Source organism: Hyperolius riggenbachi, chromosome 2 (genome assembly GCF_040937935.1).
Source record: "Hyperolius riggenbachi isolate aHypRig1 chromosome 2, aHypRig1.pri, whole genome shotgun sequence".
Classification (NCBI taxonomy): Eukaryota; Metazoa; Chordata; class Amphibia; order Anura; family Hyperoliidae; genus Hyperolius; species Hyperolius riggenbachi.
Window position 1 is genome coordinate 76151766 of NC_090647.1, and position 13188 is coordinate 76164953.

Below are 13188 nucleotides of genomic sequence, written 5' to 3' on the forward strand. Positions count from 1 at the left end.
ACTGATTTCGGGACGAAATTGGTAGAAAATATTGTACTTTACTGGGAAATCTCGGGCCAACGTGCTCGATCAGGTGTGCGGCAATGACTGCGCACGAGCGAATGCAATAGGAATCCTCTGCTGCTATCACCCGATTTATGTGCCCGTGCATTTATACTTTACCTGTCCCCTGTGTCCATGTACCCCACCACATGCACAGGCACATTTGGGGTTAGGAGGCAGATTCCTGAAAAACTTAATGCTGAAAACTATGGGTGCCATTGGATCTCTATCCAATCAGATTCAATTACAGAGAGATCTCTTGATCGAATCTGCCCATTATTGATAAATGTGTGGACACCTCTACTTTTTAGTTCTGAATGGACCTGTTCATTCAGCTCAGATGAGCAGTACCATAAGCTCTGTGGTACAAATTGAAGGTCCAGGCCAGCAACGGAATCAATGGAAGTCTATGATAATGAACAGTGCCCGGTCTCACTAGATTGGTCGCCGTTTGTTTCTACACTTTACTTACCTGTTTTCTGTAAGCTTGGGTCCGCTGCCACTCAGGTCCACTGCAGGTGACACGTGCTGGTGTATATATCGGAGCCCCCAACAGAAGCATGGTAGGCATCCCACTGGATTGCAACCGATTCTCTCAATTTCTTTCGCAAATGAGATTTGTTGTAATCCAAAGGAGAGCCCCATAATGCTTCTGTCGGGTCTCCGATCTGAATATCAGCACATTTCCTGCAGTGGACCCGGGAGGCGGTAGCAACAGCGGTGGTGGAACAGAATGGGGAGGCGGCAGGAGGACCGGTGAGGGCAGCAGTGATACGGATGCACAGTGGTGTGTGTATATGTGGACAAATCGGTGGACACTACGATATACCACAGCATATTTTCAGTGGATACTCTGTAAACACACCATTGTGCTCCTGGTGCATTTTGAGCCCTATAATTAAGATAGTATGATTTATGGCCACCTTAAAGAGGAACTCCAGTGAAAATAATGTAGTTAAAAAGTGCTTCATTTTTTACCATAATTATGTATAAATGATTTAGTCAGTGTTTGCTCATTGTAAAATCTTTCCTCTGCCCGATTTACATTCTGACATTTATTACATGGTGACATTTTTACTGTGGGCAGGTTATGTAGCTGCTCCTAGCTGTTTTGGCTGTTAGAGACAGCTGTAAACAGCTAATTCCTGTCTGAATCTTGTTACATTGTAACAAACTGCCAAAAGTACTGCGGTACTCAGAGCTTCTTGTGGGAGGGGTTTCAGCACAAAATCATTCATACAGCGCCCCCTGATGGTCTGTTTGTGAAAAGCATTATATTTCTCATGTAAAAGGGGGTATCGGCTACTGATTGGGATAAAGTTCAATTCTAGGTTAAAGTTTCTCTTTAAGAGAGCTGTGCATTAACAAATCCTATAAGCCTCAATGAACTGAAGCGATGTGGTAAAGAAAAGTGGGCCATAGTTCTTTTATGACGGTGTGATAGACTGATCATTACAACAAAAAGCTGGTTCTACAAGCGATTAAGTATGGGTTGTACTTAGTTTTTCATATATTGCTTCTCCATTTTTGTTAAACGATGACACCTGAAGTTAGTTATTTTAGAACCTGCTAAGGAACAATTGGAATTGAACAATTGTGTACTTTTTCTCTTGTGACTGTTAGTAATTATTGTTTGTATTACGTCACTGCATAATATATTGGTTCTTCATAACAAAGCATTATAGTTCCTATGGTGTTTTAAGGTTGTCAACTAATGATCCTGTGTACCCTAAAATAATAGTGATGTAGTTTATGGAGTGCCTAATTAGAGTGTTTGTTTCCACAGTTTCTGTACAGCAGTGAGAGGAAAGAAAACCTATTTAATGATCCAGAGTATCGGGAGTTTGGAGAAGAGTTGAATGTTATCCTTAGAGACTGGGAGCCAAGTATTCTTGCTGATGGTGAGTTGTTTTAGCAACTACACATTTAGTTAACTTCAAATCCAGTTTGTCACAGGTAGTCATTTCGCCATTAGTACAGACTACAGGTAGTCCCTGACTTACGAACGCCCAGCCGATACGAACGGCGTGGATTCAGTGTTTCCATGGGAACAAGCCCCCCAAAAACTTTTTAAATTGGACTTTTGAGAAAATCAATTTTAAAAAATTCAAAGAAAAATTTGTAAACTTGTATAAGCAGGTACAGAGGGCAGAGGTGACACAGAGGGGGACACTGGAGGCACAGGGGAGCTACAGGGGACAGAGATGTCACATCTGTTCTTAAGAACAGATTCAGGTTAAGAACAAACCTACAGTCGTTCGTTAACTGGGGACTACCTGTATTACGAAAAGTAAATTCTACCTGTTTTCAGGATACCCACTTTTATGTCAATTAAATGGTTTCAGCTTCAAAACACTTCCTATATCTATATATTGCTATTTACTGGTGTGTAATCCTGCCCTCCTAGTGATGTTTGGCCTAGGCTGTGATGTCATGAAGCTTTTGCCTTCCAATGCACTCTGGGAGACTGGGTGTTGTTTCTGCTCACACAACATTCCGCAGCGATGCAATTTGCCAGCAGTAAAGATTTTGCTTCCTGTAATACATTATAAGAATGTAAGTACAGGAGTGGAAAGACTTTACAATGGGCAAACGGTGACTAAATGATTTATAAATCAATATTGTAAAAAAAAAAACAATTTATTCATCAAGTTATATTTAGTAAAGTTTCTCTTTAGCTTCACCTCCTCTACCCACCACTTCTCTTTAGGAAACCTAAGCCAATGTAGGATGTTTATAAAGCTGCAGAAAACCACTGTAACAACGGTTAGCTTACTGCCCCTGCACTGCTGCAATGTACTAAGTACTAGAACTGCAGTGTAAATATATCATGGGCATTAAAGCAATCCTGAAGTGAAAAAAAAAACTTATATTGTATGTGTAGAACAGGTAAGGAATAGAACATTAGTACCAAATAAGTCTCATATTTTTATTTTCAGTTATTTAGTTGTTTTTTTTTTTTTTTTATAACTTTGCTTCATTCTGTCACATTTGCAGTTTTGCAACCACACTCTTTATTTTAAGGTCTAAAACCAGGGCTGCGGAGTCTGAGCAATTTTTGGGTACCTGGAGTTGGAGTCTGGAAAAAATGCTCCGACTCCTAATGAATTTAAACTGTAATTAAAATAGAAAATATGATGAAATGTTCTGTTTCTCAGATAATAGTCATCATAAACAATGTATATACACAGTAATAGCTGTGCTTAGCCCACAAAAATGAAATTAACTAATCAAAAAATAGTTACTTGTGCTGCTTCAATAAAGCAGTCCCCGTATTTTTAAAGTCAGATACACATATTTGATTGTGACTGTATATATGATGTGTACACAGGAATCTCTTATATATGTTACGGCCAGAACCCGAAGTTTGGCCAGAACTAGAAGTGGCCGGCCAATGTGCGCTGCGGCCAATGTGAGAAATGCAACAATTCCTGTAAGGTTAATGTTATGTTGTGGCCGCAGCGCAGCGGGCAAATGTATCACATCTTTAATTTATTCAATGAAATTAAGCCGGCGACAATGTGCGAACTGCCTTTTTTTATCTGCCTCTCTCTCCTCCTCCCCCCCCCCCCCCCCCCGCCTCTCTCGCTCTCCTATGGGCAGCCGGGCGGGGACACGCGTGTCCCTCCGGAGTCGTTCGTCGCGGCAGGGAATCCTGCCGTTCTTGCAGAGCGGGTGCTGGCAGAAGCAATGTCTGCAGCCTCCCCGCTCTGCTCTCCTGCCGCGAGGAACGACTCTCGGGGACACGCGTGTCCCCTCCGGCTGGCCATAAGAGAAGGAGAGAGAGGCGGGGGGAGGAGAGAGGCAGAGAAAAAGCCGGCGGCTTAATTTCATTGAATAAACTAAAGATGTGATACATTTGCCCGCTGCGCTGCGGCCACAACATAACATTAACCTTACAGGAATTGTTGCATTTCTCACATTGGCCGCAGCGCAGCGGCCAGTTCGCACATTGGCCGGCCAGAACCCGAAGTGGCCGGCCACTTCTAGTTCTGGCCAAACTTCGGGTTCTGGCCGTAACATATATACTAAATAACATCTATGCTGTAAGAATAAAGCCTGATGTGTAGCTGTGTCATTAATAGAGATGGTCAATGAGATGGAAATAATTCTGCGTTGATGCTGGTTTATGCAAATGTATGCACTCTTTCTGCACAGGAAAGCAAAGAATTTGATATGTTAAAATTTGGTTTGGTGACTGAATTAAAGGGTACCTGAGCCGGATGAAAATAAGTTTTATACATACCTGGGGCTTCCTCCAGCCCCCTTCTGGCCAATCAGTCCCTCGCTGTCCTCTTCCACCACCTGGATCTTCTGCTATGATTCCCAGTAATTCAGCCAGTCAGCGCTGTCCGGCCGCATGCCGCTCCCACAGCCAGGAACATTCTGCACCTGCGCAATAGTGCTGCGCAGGTGTAGTACACTCCAGGCGCCCGACTGGCTCTAGTGCCTGGACTCATAGCAGAAGATCCAGGTGGCAGAGGAGGACATCGAGGGACTGATTAGCCTGAAGTAGGCTAAAGGAAGCCCCAGGTATGTATAAAATGTTAATCTGTCTCAGGTTTATTTTGTTACACAATAGTACTATACGCTACATATGCACTCTCCACACAGAGCTGCAGGGAATCCACTGAGAATGTTGTGCACATTGAACACAGAGGTGTTGTCTATCACCCATAAACCTGTTTCAGATTGTGCATGAAGAATGTGTAATGGAGGAAGAATCACCTCATTCCCCTGCCAGAGTACCTGCACATCGCTCTTACATGTACCCACAGTTACATTGCCTAGGGCCTGATAATGTTCTTTGTTCCTGTCTGTACCTTCTGCAAGTACTCTTACCAAGAGTTAGTTTTAGGCCTCGTTCACATCTATGCAGCGCAGATGGCCGTGAGATCGGAACGCAATGCATACGGTCGCACGCCATCTGCGCTGCTACCCGATGCACTGCTTATCCCATCCATTGACAGTGAATGGGTCAGCTCTGCGCTTGCAGGCAGAATGCATACAGCAGCACACAAGGGCATCGTACTGCTGCGCAGCGCATTTGATGTGAACGACAGAAGGGCTGTCTATACCCTTCTATCAACATAAACTTCAAGGACCGCCACTCATCTACTAATGCTTACTTTATTTTATCAAGGTTAAGACAAAAACAATAGACCCTCCAATAACCCCCCACCTATTAAAACCCCCCAAAAACCCACGCTGGATATTCATAGGAGCGCTCCTGGTCACAACCATACTCAAACACCCACATTCATCCACTAAGGATTGATCAATCCGTTACTTAGATGAATAGAGGCTATATTGCTGATTTTCAGTCTGCCGCTGCAAAGTCCACTTTGATAATTCACTCCTGAGTATAACTTCCAGACAACTAATCCTGCAGCATAGGTATACAGTCCAGAGTTTGAATCTTCAATGACTGCGACATACTCCTGCATAACCATGTCTTTTAACACTTCCTTACGTGAATATTTGAATACAGTCCTTCTTCTGAACACCATGCCATCATATTACAAACTGGTTTCCGCTCAGCTAGATGGTTTCCAACAACTTTCCCTTCAGCATAAAGGTATTACCTTCTCGCCGCTGATTCTAATGGCAGGGGCTTCCTTCTGCGGCGTCCCGCAGTATACAGGTACCTGTACTCGTGACTGTTGGCCGGCTGACCGTATAACCCGCGTCCCTTCGTATGGACGAAAGAGCTGCTCCTTGTGTCCAGCGTGTAGGCCACGCCCACATACGCGTTACGCCCACCAATGTGAGCTTCGTCAGTGTGATGACGCTGTGGCTGGGTGGTAATGGGAACACCCTCTTCCTTTTAAAAAACCAAGATTGTCCTGTATCCACGCCTCTCTCTGGATCCTCTTTGATTCTGCGCTCTAGATGTTTCCTACAACTTGCATGTCAGTTTCCCATACTTTGAATTTAAGGAGATATAGTCCATAATTGTTCAGACAAAAGCCGCATAGATATTTTTTGTTGTTCAATGCCTCATATTAATGCCTCAACGTATGCACAGGATTTATTGCTGTTTATGGTATGGTTGTTTTCATACCCCATTCATAATAGTTCTGGACCAGAATCATTACTCTTCCACATATGTGTGAAACCAGTTCTCACCTATCGATTTTTTTCTTCCACACACCTAGATCTGCAATTTTCAATCAAATATCCTTCTTGCATACTTCAATGTAATTTTTTTCATTATATCCAGATGTAACATCCCTCTTATATTCTATTTTCACCTCTCTTTGCTTTTCTCACTCAGACATTGACAACACAATTATCTACACTCCCCAGCATCCCTGCAATCCAGACTCGTCTTTGTCTGCCAATCAACCTGTATTAACCCCATTAGTCATGGAGGGGACTGACTCATCAGTAGTCAGACCGCAATAAGGACTACCCCTACCCATATTATTTCAAAAACTGAACCAAATTCAATTCTGAATTTAGTCCTCGTGGGACCAGTGTTCCTAAAGTATATATCCACCTATTCTCTGTCTGGTACAGTAATTTTTCAAAATCCCCTCCCCTTGTACTCCTTTTTGGTTTAATTATACCTATGCTGCAGGATTAGTTGTCTGGAAGTTATACTCCGGAGTGAATTATCAAAGTGGACTTTGCAGCGGCAGACTGAAAATCAGCAATATAGCCTCTATTCATCTAAGGAACGGATTGATCAAGCCTTAGTGAATGAATGTGGGTGTTTGAGTATGGTTGTGACCAGGAGCACTCCTATGAATATTCAGCGTGGGTTTTTGGGTGGTTTTAATAGGTGGGGGGTTATTGGAGGGTCTATTGTTGTTGTCTTAACCTTGATAAAATAAAGTAAGCATTAGTAGATGAGTGGCGGTCCTTGAAGTTTGTTGATCGATTGGTATTGGTCCTGCCTTCCCTCACACAGGGTGAGGTTTACTAGTGAAGTGTATGATCTGTGCGCCAGATTTCTTAATATTGTGTTTATACCCTTCTGCCATTCTTGTATGTTACCACATCATACGCGCTTCCAACTGCGCACGGAAGCGTGTATGATGTGAACGAGGCCTAAGTCTAGAACTAAAAGTATTAGAGGCAGAAGATCAGCCAAATAGCCAGGTAACTGGTATTATTTAAAAAAATTCCTATGCATTGGCAGTTAAGAGATGCATTTTATGTTACATACTTTCAATCAACAAGATTGTAATATGCAAATTAGAGGAGTCGGATGATTTTTGTACCGACTCCATAAAACAGAGCAGGGCTAATGACCCCTTGAACTCTTCTGCAGTAAAACCTTATCTCAATCAGTCTCTCACTGTTTCGTGGGCAAGAAAAAATATATATGCAAGCAGGAACAACAATATCCTTGTGTGGACGAGTGTGGCACCTTTGCTCGTCCACACAAGGATATTGTTGTTCCTGCTTGCATATATATTTTTTCTTGCCTGATGAAGCGGGCTTGGGACCCGCGAAACGCGTTGCAAATTGTTTTTATTGGCAGTATTCATTAAATTAACATTTTTGGTATTATATGCAAATTAGTACTTGTGATTTTTATGTGGTGTGTGAGTCCACCCTTACCACCCACATATTTTATTGAATTTTAATTAGTACTACTTTTATTCTATTGGCGCCTCTGTAAATTATACTACAATTTGATCCACCTGGTGGATGGGTGTTGACACCCTTATTTTTTCCTTCTACGGAGAGCGACTTTTTAACCTGAGCGAGGACAGGTTTAATCTCCTCGTCTGCGATTGAAGTGGTTGCCCTATACCGGCAACCCAGACTTGAGTATAATTCCAATCGTCCTTTCACTCATATATGCCATCTATACAACAGTAATACACTATCGGGGGCTCTCGATTGTCTTTTCTCCTTTTTGTTACATCTCTATGAATAGCTTCCATAGGATGTACTTGTAAGCCATATGTACATGTTGTGTTTTATTCATGGTTGTCTCTTTTTAAGGTTCAATGTTCTACAGAGTAGAGGAAGAACATTTGTGGCAAGCAAAGCAGCTTGGGATGCATTCCCCCATGACCCTCCTATTCACCCTTTTGTACTTCAATACAAAGTATTTTTACTTGAGGACCGTTGATCAGCACCTACGACTTTCCTTTGGTACAGTTTTAAAACGGTGGAAATCAAATCCCTTAACACAGGAGAAAAAAGCTTGTCTCCAGTATCAAGTGTCTTCATCAACTGAAAGTGACAGTGCAGGTGAGTTATTTGTGGAATGGAAGCATTTGAATAAGCACAACAGTTTACAAAACGGACTGATAGTAGTTTTCCTTTTTTTTTTTTCTTTAGATAAAATCACCCCTGGGAAAAGGAAACACGAGGATGATGAGCCAGTATTTGAACAGGTTGAAAACACGGCTGATCCATCCCGCTGTCCTGTGAAAACCTTTGAATACTATCTTTCCAAGAGGTAATACAGACTAGCCAATACAACCGTCCTTAAAGTGTACCTGGGATGAAAGACATCTCCGGTACAATACTTACCTGGGGCTTCCTTAAGACCCCTTGAGGCCGCTCAGTTCCTCGCCATCTCCCCAGGTGGACCTGTCCCCTGCAATATGGCCCAAAAGCCTGGCCAAATCTTTGCTGTGCACACTCCCACAGTCAATTACCAGTGGCTGGGAGCGTTTTGCACTTGCTCCTACTCAACGGGGGAGTGGTCGTTACTGGCCCATACTGGGGGGAACAGGAGCCACCGGGGAGGGGTGAGGGACTAAGCAGCCTAAAGGAGGCTTAAGGAAGCCTCAGGTAATTTTAAAACCTGAGATTCCTTTCATCTCAGGTTCACTTTATTTGTATTTTTAACCACTTTGTCCTCCTTGATGTATTTATACGTCAAGGAGGACATGCGCGCTCCCACGGCCGATCACGCGTGTGCACGCGCGTTCCCAGCCGCGGATTCGGTAGCCCAGAAATCAGTGAATTGGGCTATGGTGCCCGATCACTGATTCCTCTCCCCTGCAGAAAAAGCGACAGAAGCTTCGCATTTTCTGAATCCTACGTCCCTCTAAGCGTACATTGTACGCTTAGAGTGACGCAATGTAAACAAACTCAAGGTACCATCTTGTGGCCAAAAAGTAAAACTACAACTGAAAGTAAAAAAAAAAAAAATTAAAATAGACATTCAAACACCATTTACATCCCACCCTCCCAAAAATACATACATAAAATGTTTAATAAAAAAAAACAAAAAAAACATTAGTATAAAAAACACATAAATATTTACCTAAGGGTCTAAACTTTTTAAATATCTATGTAAAGATGAAATATTTCAAATTTTTATTTTTGAAGCTTGTAAATAGTGATGGATGCAAAATGGAAAAAAATGCTCTTCTATTTCCAAATAAAATATTGTCGCCATACATTGTGATAGGGACATAATTTAAACGGTGAAATAACCGGGACAGATGGGCTAATACAATACGTGGGTTTTAATTATGGAGGCATGTATTATTTTAAAACTATAATGGGCGAAAACTGAGAAATAATGATTTTTTTTCCCGTTTTTTTTCTTATTCTTCCTGTTAAAATGCATTTACAGTAAAATGGCTCTTAGCAAAATGTACCCCCCAAATAAAGCCTAATTGGTGGTGGAAAAAAACAAGATATAGATCAGTTCATTGTGATAACTAGTGATGAAGTTATAGGCTAATGAATGGGAGGTGAACATTGCTCGGATGCATAAAGTGAAAACGACTGAGGGCTTAAGTGGTTAATCAGTTTTTATCTCCAGAAAAACTCAAATGTAACAGCTGGAAATGTGCCTATTAGATATAACTTAGTTTTTGGATTTGCACAGTTATATCACTTCAAGTGTGACTGTTATCTGTTTGAAGCGTAGTAGGGTAGACTCAGCCCCCTCCCTAATGCTTAATAGGTTTTTCGATCTAAGCTTTTGGGTAATTAGGCGAGTTCTTATCTGCCTTCCATCTTCCACTCCTTGTGACTAGTGTATGGATGGAGGAAGTAGAAGGATTCTACCTATAATTAACCCTAACATGTCAACAACAAAAAAATAGGTAAAATTTGTTGTTTTTTAAATAATAAACCACATTTTTAGCATGCATTTTTAACTTGCCATTAGGCTGCCCTGGGAGTTAAAAATTATGCCCTCCTAAGGTACATTAGCTCAGCTCTGTGGCCTCCTCACAAGACCTGCTGTCCAATCAATAAGGATGCATACTCATGGCCTCAGTGTTTAAATAGTTCAGCAGAGGAGCAATAATGCTGGGTATCCAAGGTTGCCAACCTTTATTAACCACCCTGGCGTTCTGATTAAATCGCCAGGGTGGCTGCGGGAGGGTTTTTTTTAAATAAAAAAAAAACTATTTCATGCAGCCAACTGAAAGTTGGCTGCATGAAAGCCCACTAGAGGGCGCTCCGGAGGCGATCTTCCGATCGCCTCCGGCGCCCAGAATAAACAAGGAAGGCCGCAATGAGCGGCCTTCCTTGTTTCGCTTATATCGTCGCCATAGCGACGAGCGGAGTGACGTCATCGACGTCAGCCGACGTCCTGACGTCAGCCGCCTCCGATCCAGCCCTTAGCGCTGGCCGGAACTTTTTGTTCCGGCTACGCTGGGCTCAGGCGGCTAGGGGGGCCCTCTTTCGCCGCTACTCGCGGCGAATCGCCGCAGAGCGGCGGCGATCAGGCAGCACACGCGGCTGGCAAAGTGCCGGCTGCGTGTGCTGCTTTTTATTTCGTTAAAAACGGCCCAGCAGGGCCTGAGCGGCAGCCGCTGGCGGTGTTGGACGAGCTGAGCTCGTCCAGACCGCTCAGCTGGTTAATTTGCTTCCAAACTGCTGGAATGGCGCATCTATTTACATTGGAACTTACTAAAAATGTTCACATTGAAAATGACATATTTGCTATATTTCCAAATCAAGTGTTATCTGAAAGTAAATCCTTTTATCCATGTTTCACCATGTTTAATGCATAACTCGATTTACAAAACAATTTCAAATTGCAAACAATCTCTTGAAACCGAACCGGTTTGTAAGTAGGGGCCTGCCTGCACATTATATGCTCAGCACCTGAAAGTATGGATGATCAATGAGATGTAAATATTTCATGTAAATTTGTATGCTAATATATGCAGCTCGAAGATGGACCAATGAATTAAAATGTGGGTGGGACTTATTTGCTCCATTTTAAAGCTGCATATATTTGCATACAAATGTACATAAATCTGCATGAACTTGGAAATATTTTCATCTCATTGATCATCCCTATAATAAAATGTGCTTTTAATAATGCTAACCTGCTAATCATTTTTATTTTTTTTGCAGCCCCCCAAATCTTGATCAACGAATGGATGTATTTTATTTGAATCCAGAAAGCAGCTCTTCTCCCGAATCCCTCCTATGGTTCACCTCCACCGCTCTGGATGCAAAAACTCTGGAAAACATGCTTATACGGGTTTTACTAGTAAAGGATATTTATGAGGAAAACCGTTATGAACTGGAAGAAGACACGGACTAAACATTTTGCAATCCCCTTTAGCAGTCACAGGAACGGAAACAAACAGCATTAGATAGCCAAGCTGCTAGAACGAATTACTGAGAACTAAGAGTAACAACATTTCACGATTACTCCCCATGTATTTTATGAGTTTTGTAGCAGTTTACCCGATTTGGGTATTATAATGTAAATATCTGTGTGACATTTGCATTTTCCTTGTAGTGAATTTTAGGAGACATAACAGACACACACAGCTCGTTTTTTTTATTATTTATTTGAACTTAGGGACGTTTGTAACTTTTTACATGACCAGATCTGAATGAGAATGTGCCATGTACACTTGCTCTATCTCCATATTGCACAATTCTGCTGTCGAAAAAGCTTTCTGTAAAAAAACAAGAAAAAAAAGTGAGAAAAAAGGAAGGTTTTACCCAGGTTCCTAAATTCAGTACTCGTGTATGCGTAGAAGTGCCCAGATTTAGATACTTTTTTTTTTTTTTTTTTTCATTTTTAAAATCCGATGTAATCTAATAGGGGACTGTTTTTATTTTTAGTTTGATGGAAAGAAAACCCCCCTATGTAGAAAAGAAAAATCCACACCTGTACCAAAAATTAGACAATACTGAAAATGCTGTTGATATTTGTGTACTGTAATGTGAATTAATTGTGACTTTTATTTTTGTTTTGTTTTTTTGGTTCCGATTTTTTTTTCATACTGATTAAAACATTACAATGTCTGTTTTTTTCCCCTTTATTTTTTGTTTTGTTTTGATTTTATTTTTTTTTATTTTATTTTTTTTTTTTTGCAATTCTTATGTTGTTACCCAACAAATAAAAATTAACTTGTCTGCATAGGAAGAAATGTAACAAAACCAACATTCTCTGGACAAAACGTATAAGCTATTTGGTTTAATGTGGTATTTTCTTCTAACATGATTTTTTTTTTCTTCGATTTAATTTGGAGGAAATATGTTTTAATGAATTAAAGTGTCATCTTTCAAATATTTTTTTTTTCCAGTCATGGTTGGTTATGAGCATCTTATATTAAGTCTGTAATTAAAATACCTAAATACTTGACCTAAATATTTGGTAAGTAGTAGTAGCAGCTTGTATGTGAATCCAACCATGTGATGTATGTGTGTGCGTGCCATCCGACCGTGGGCCAGTTGTTTCATAAACATGCATACCTTGCTTGCCCAAATATTGACACGGCGCTATGGCAAAGAGAGCGGGATGGTGTATGTAGGCATCCCTTGTGAATGCCTATCTTATTGGAAACTAGACAAACCCGACCGGGCCCACCATCACATTTGATTGCAACATCCTCCAGATCTGACAGCTGATGGCGTTTATAGTTATTGATCAGCATGATTTTGACCAGATTATTAGCCTCCTTAGCGGTAATCCTGAGTCAGGCTGTGGGTACTGTATCACATAGTTGATGTAAGTATGAACTCTACATAACTTTGAGAGCTCCATAACATGTTTGGCATTGTATTACTGGGGGATGGTGTCAGTGGCTTAGGAAAAAATAGCTCTTGCACACTTGCTTCCTACTTGTTTTTTTATTATTATTATTTAAGTCTGATGGGTGTAGGTTTGAGTTTAGTCTTCCTTTTATGAAGTTGACATTGTGTAAATGAGCACTCCGGGTTTCAGGGTTTCCTGTTGCA

The 13188-nt window shown here is 41.4% G+C and overlaps 1 protein-coding gene across 2 annotated transcripts in view; it reads left to right on the forward strand.

The window, feature by feature from the left end:
• Positions 1-12519, forward strand: part of ZMYM2 (zinc finger MYM-type containing 2) — a 122134-nt gene extending 109615 nt beyond the window's left edge. For both annotated transcript variants that reach the window (XM_068266926.1, XM_068266927.1), the window contains exons 20-23: positions 1829-1943; positions 8005-8256; positions 8347-8467; positions 11344-12519. In XM_068266926.1, the coding sequence (XP_068123027.1) occupies positions 1829-1943; positions 8005-8256; positions 8347-8467; positions 11344-11536 (681 nt within the window). In that variant the 3' untranslated portion in view covers positions 11537-12519. The remainder of the gene's footprint in view (positions 1-1828; positions 1944-8004; positions 8257-8346; positions 8468-11343) is intronic.
• Positions 12520-13188: the final 669 nt, after the last annotated feature.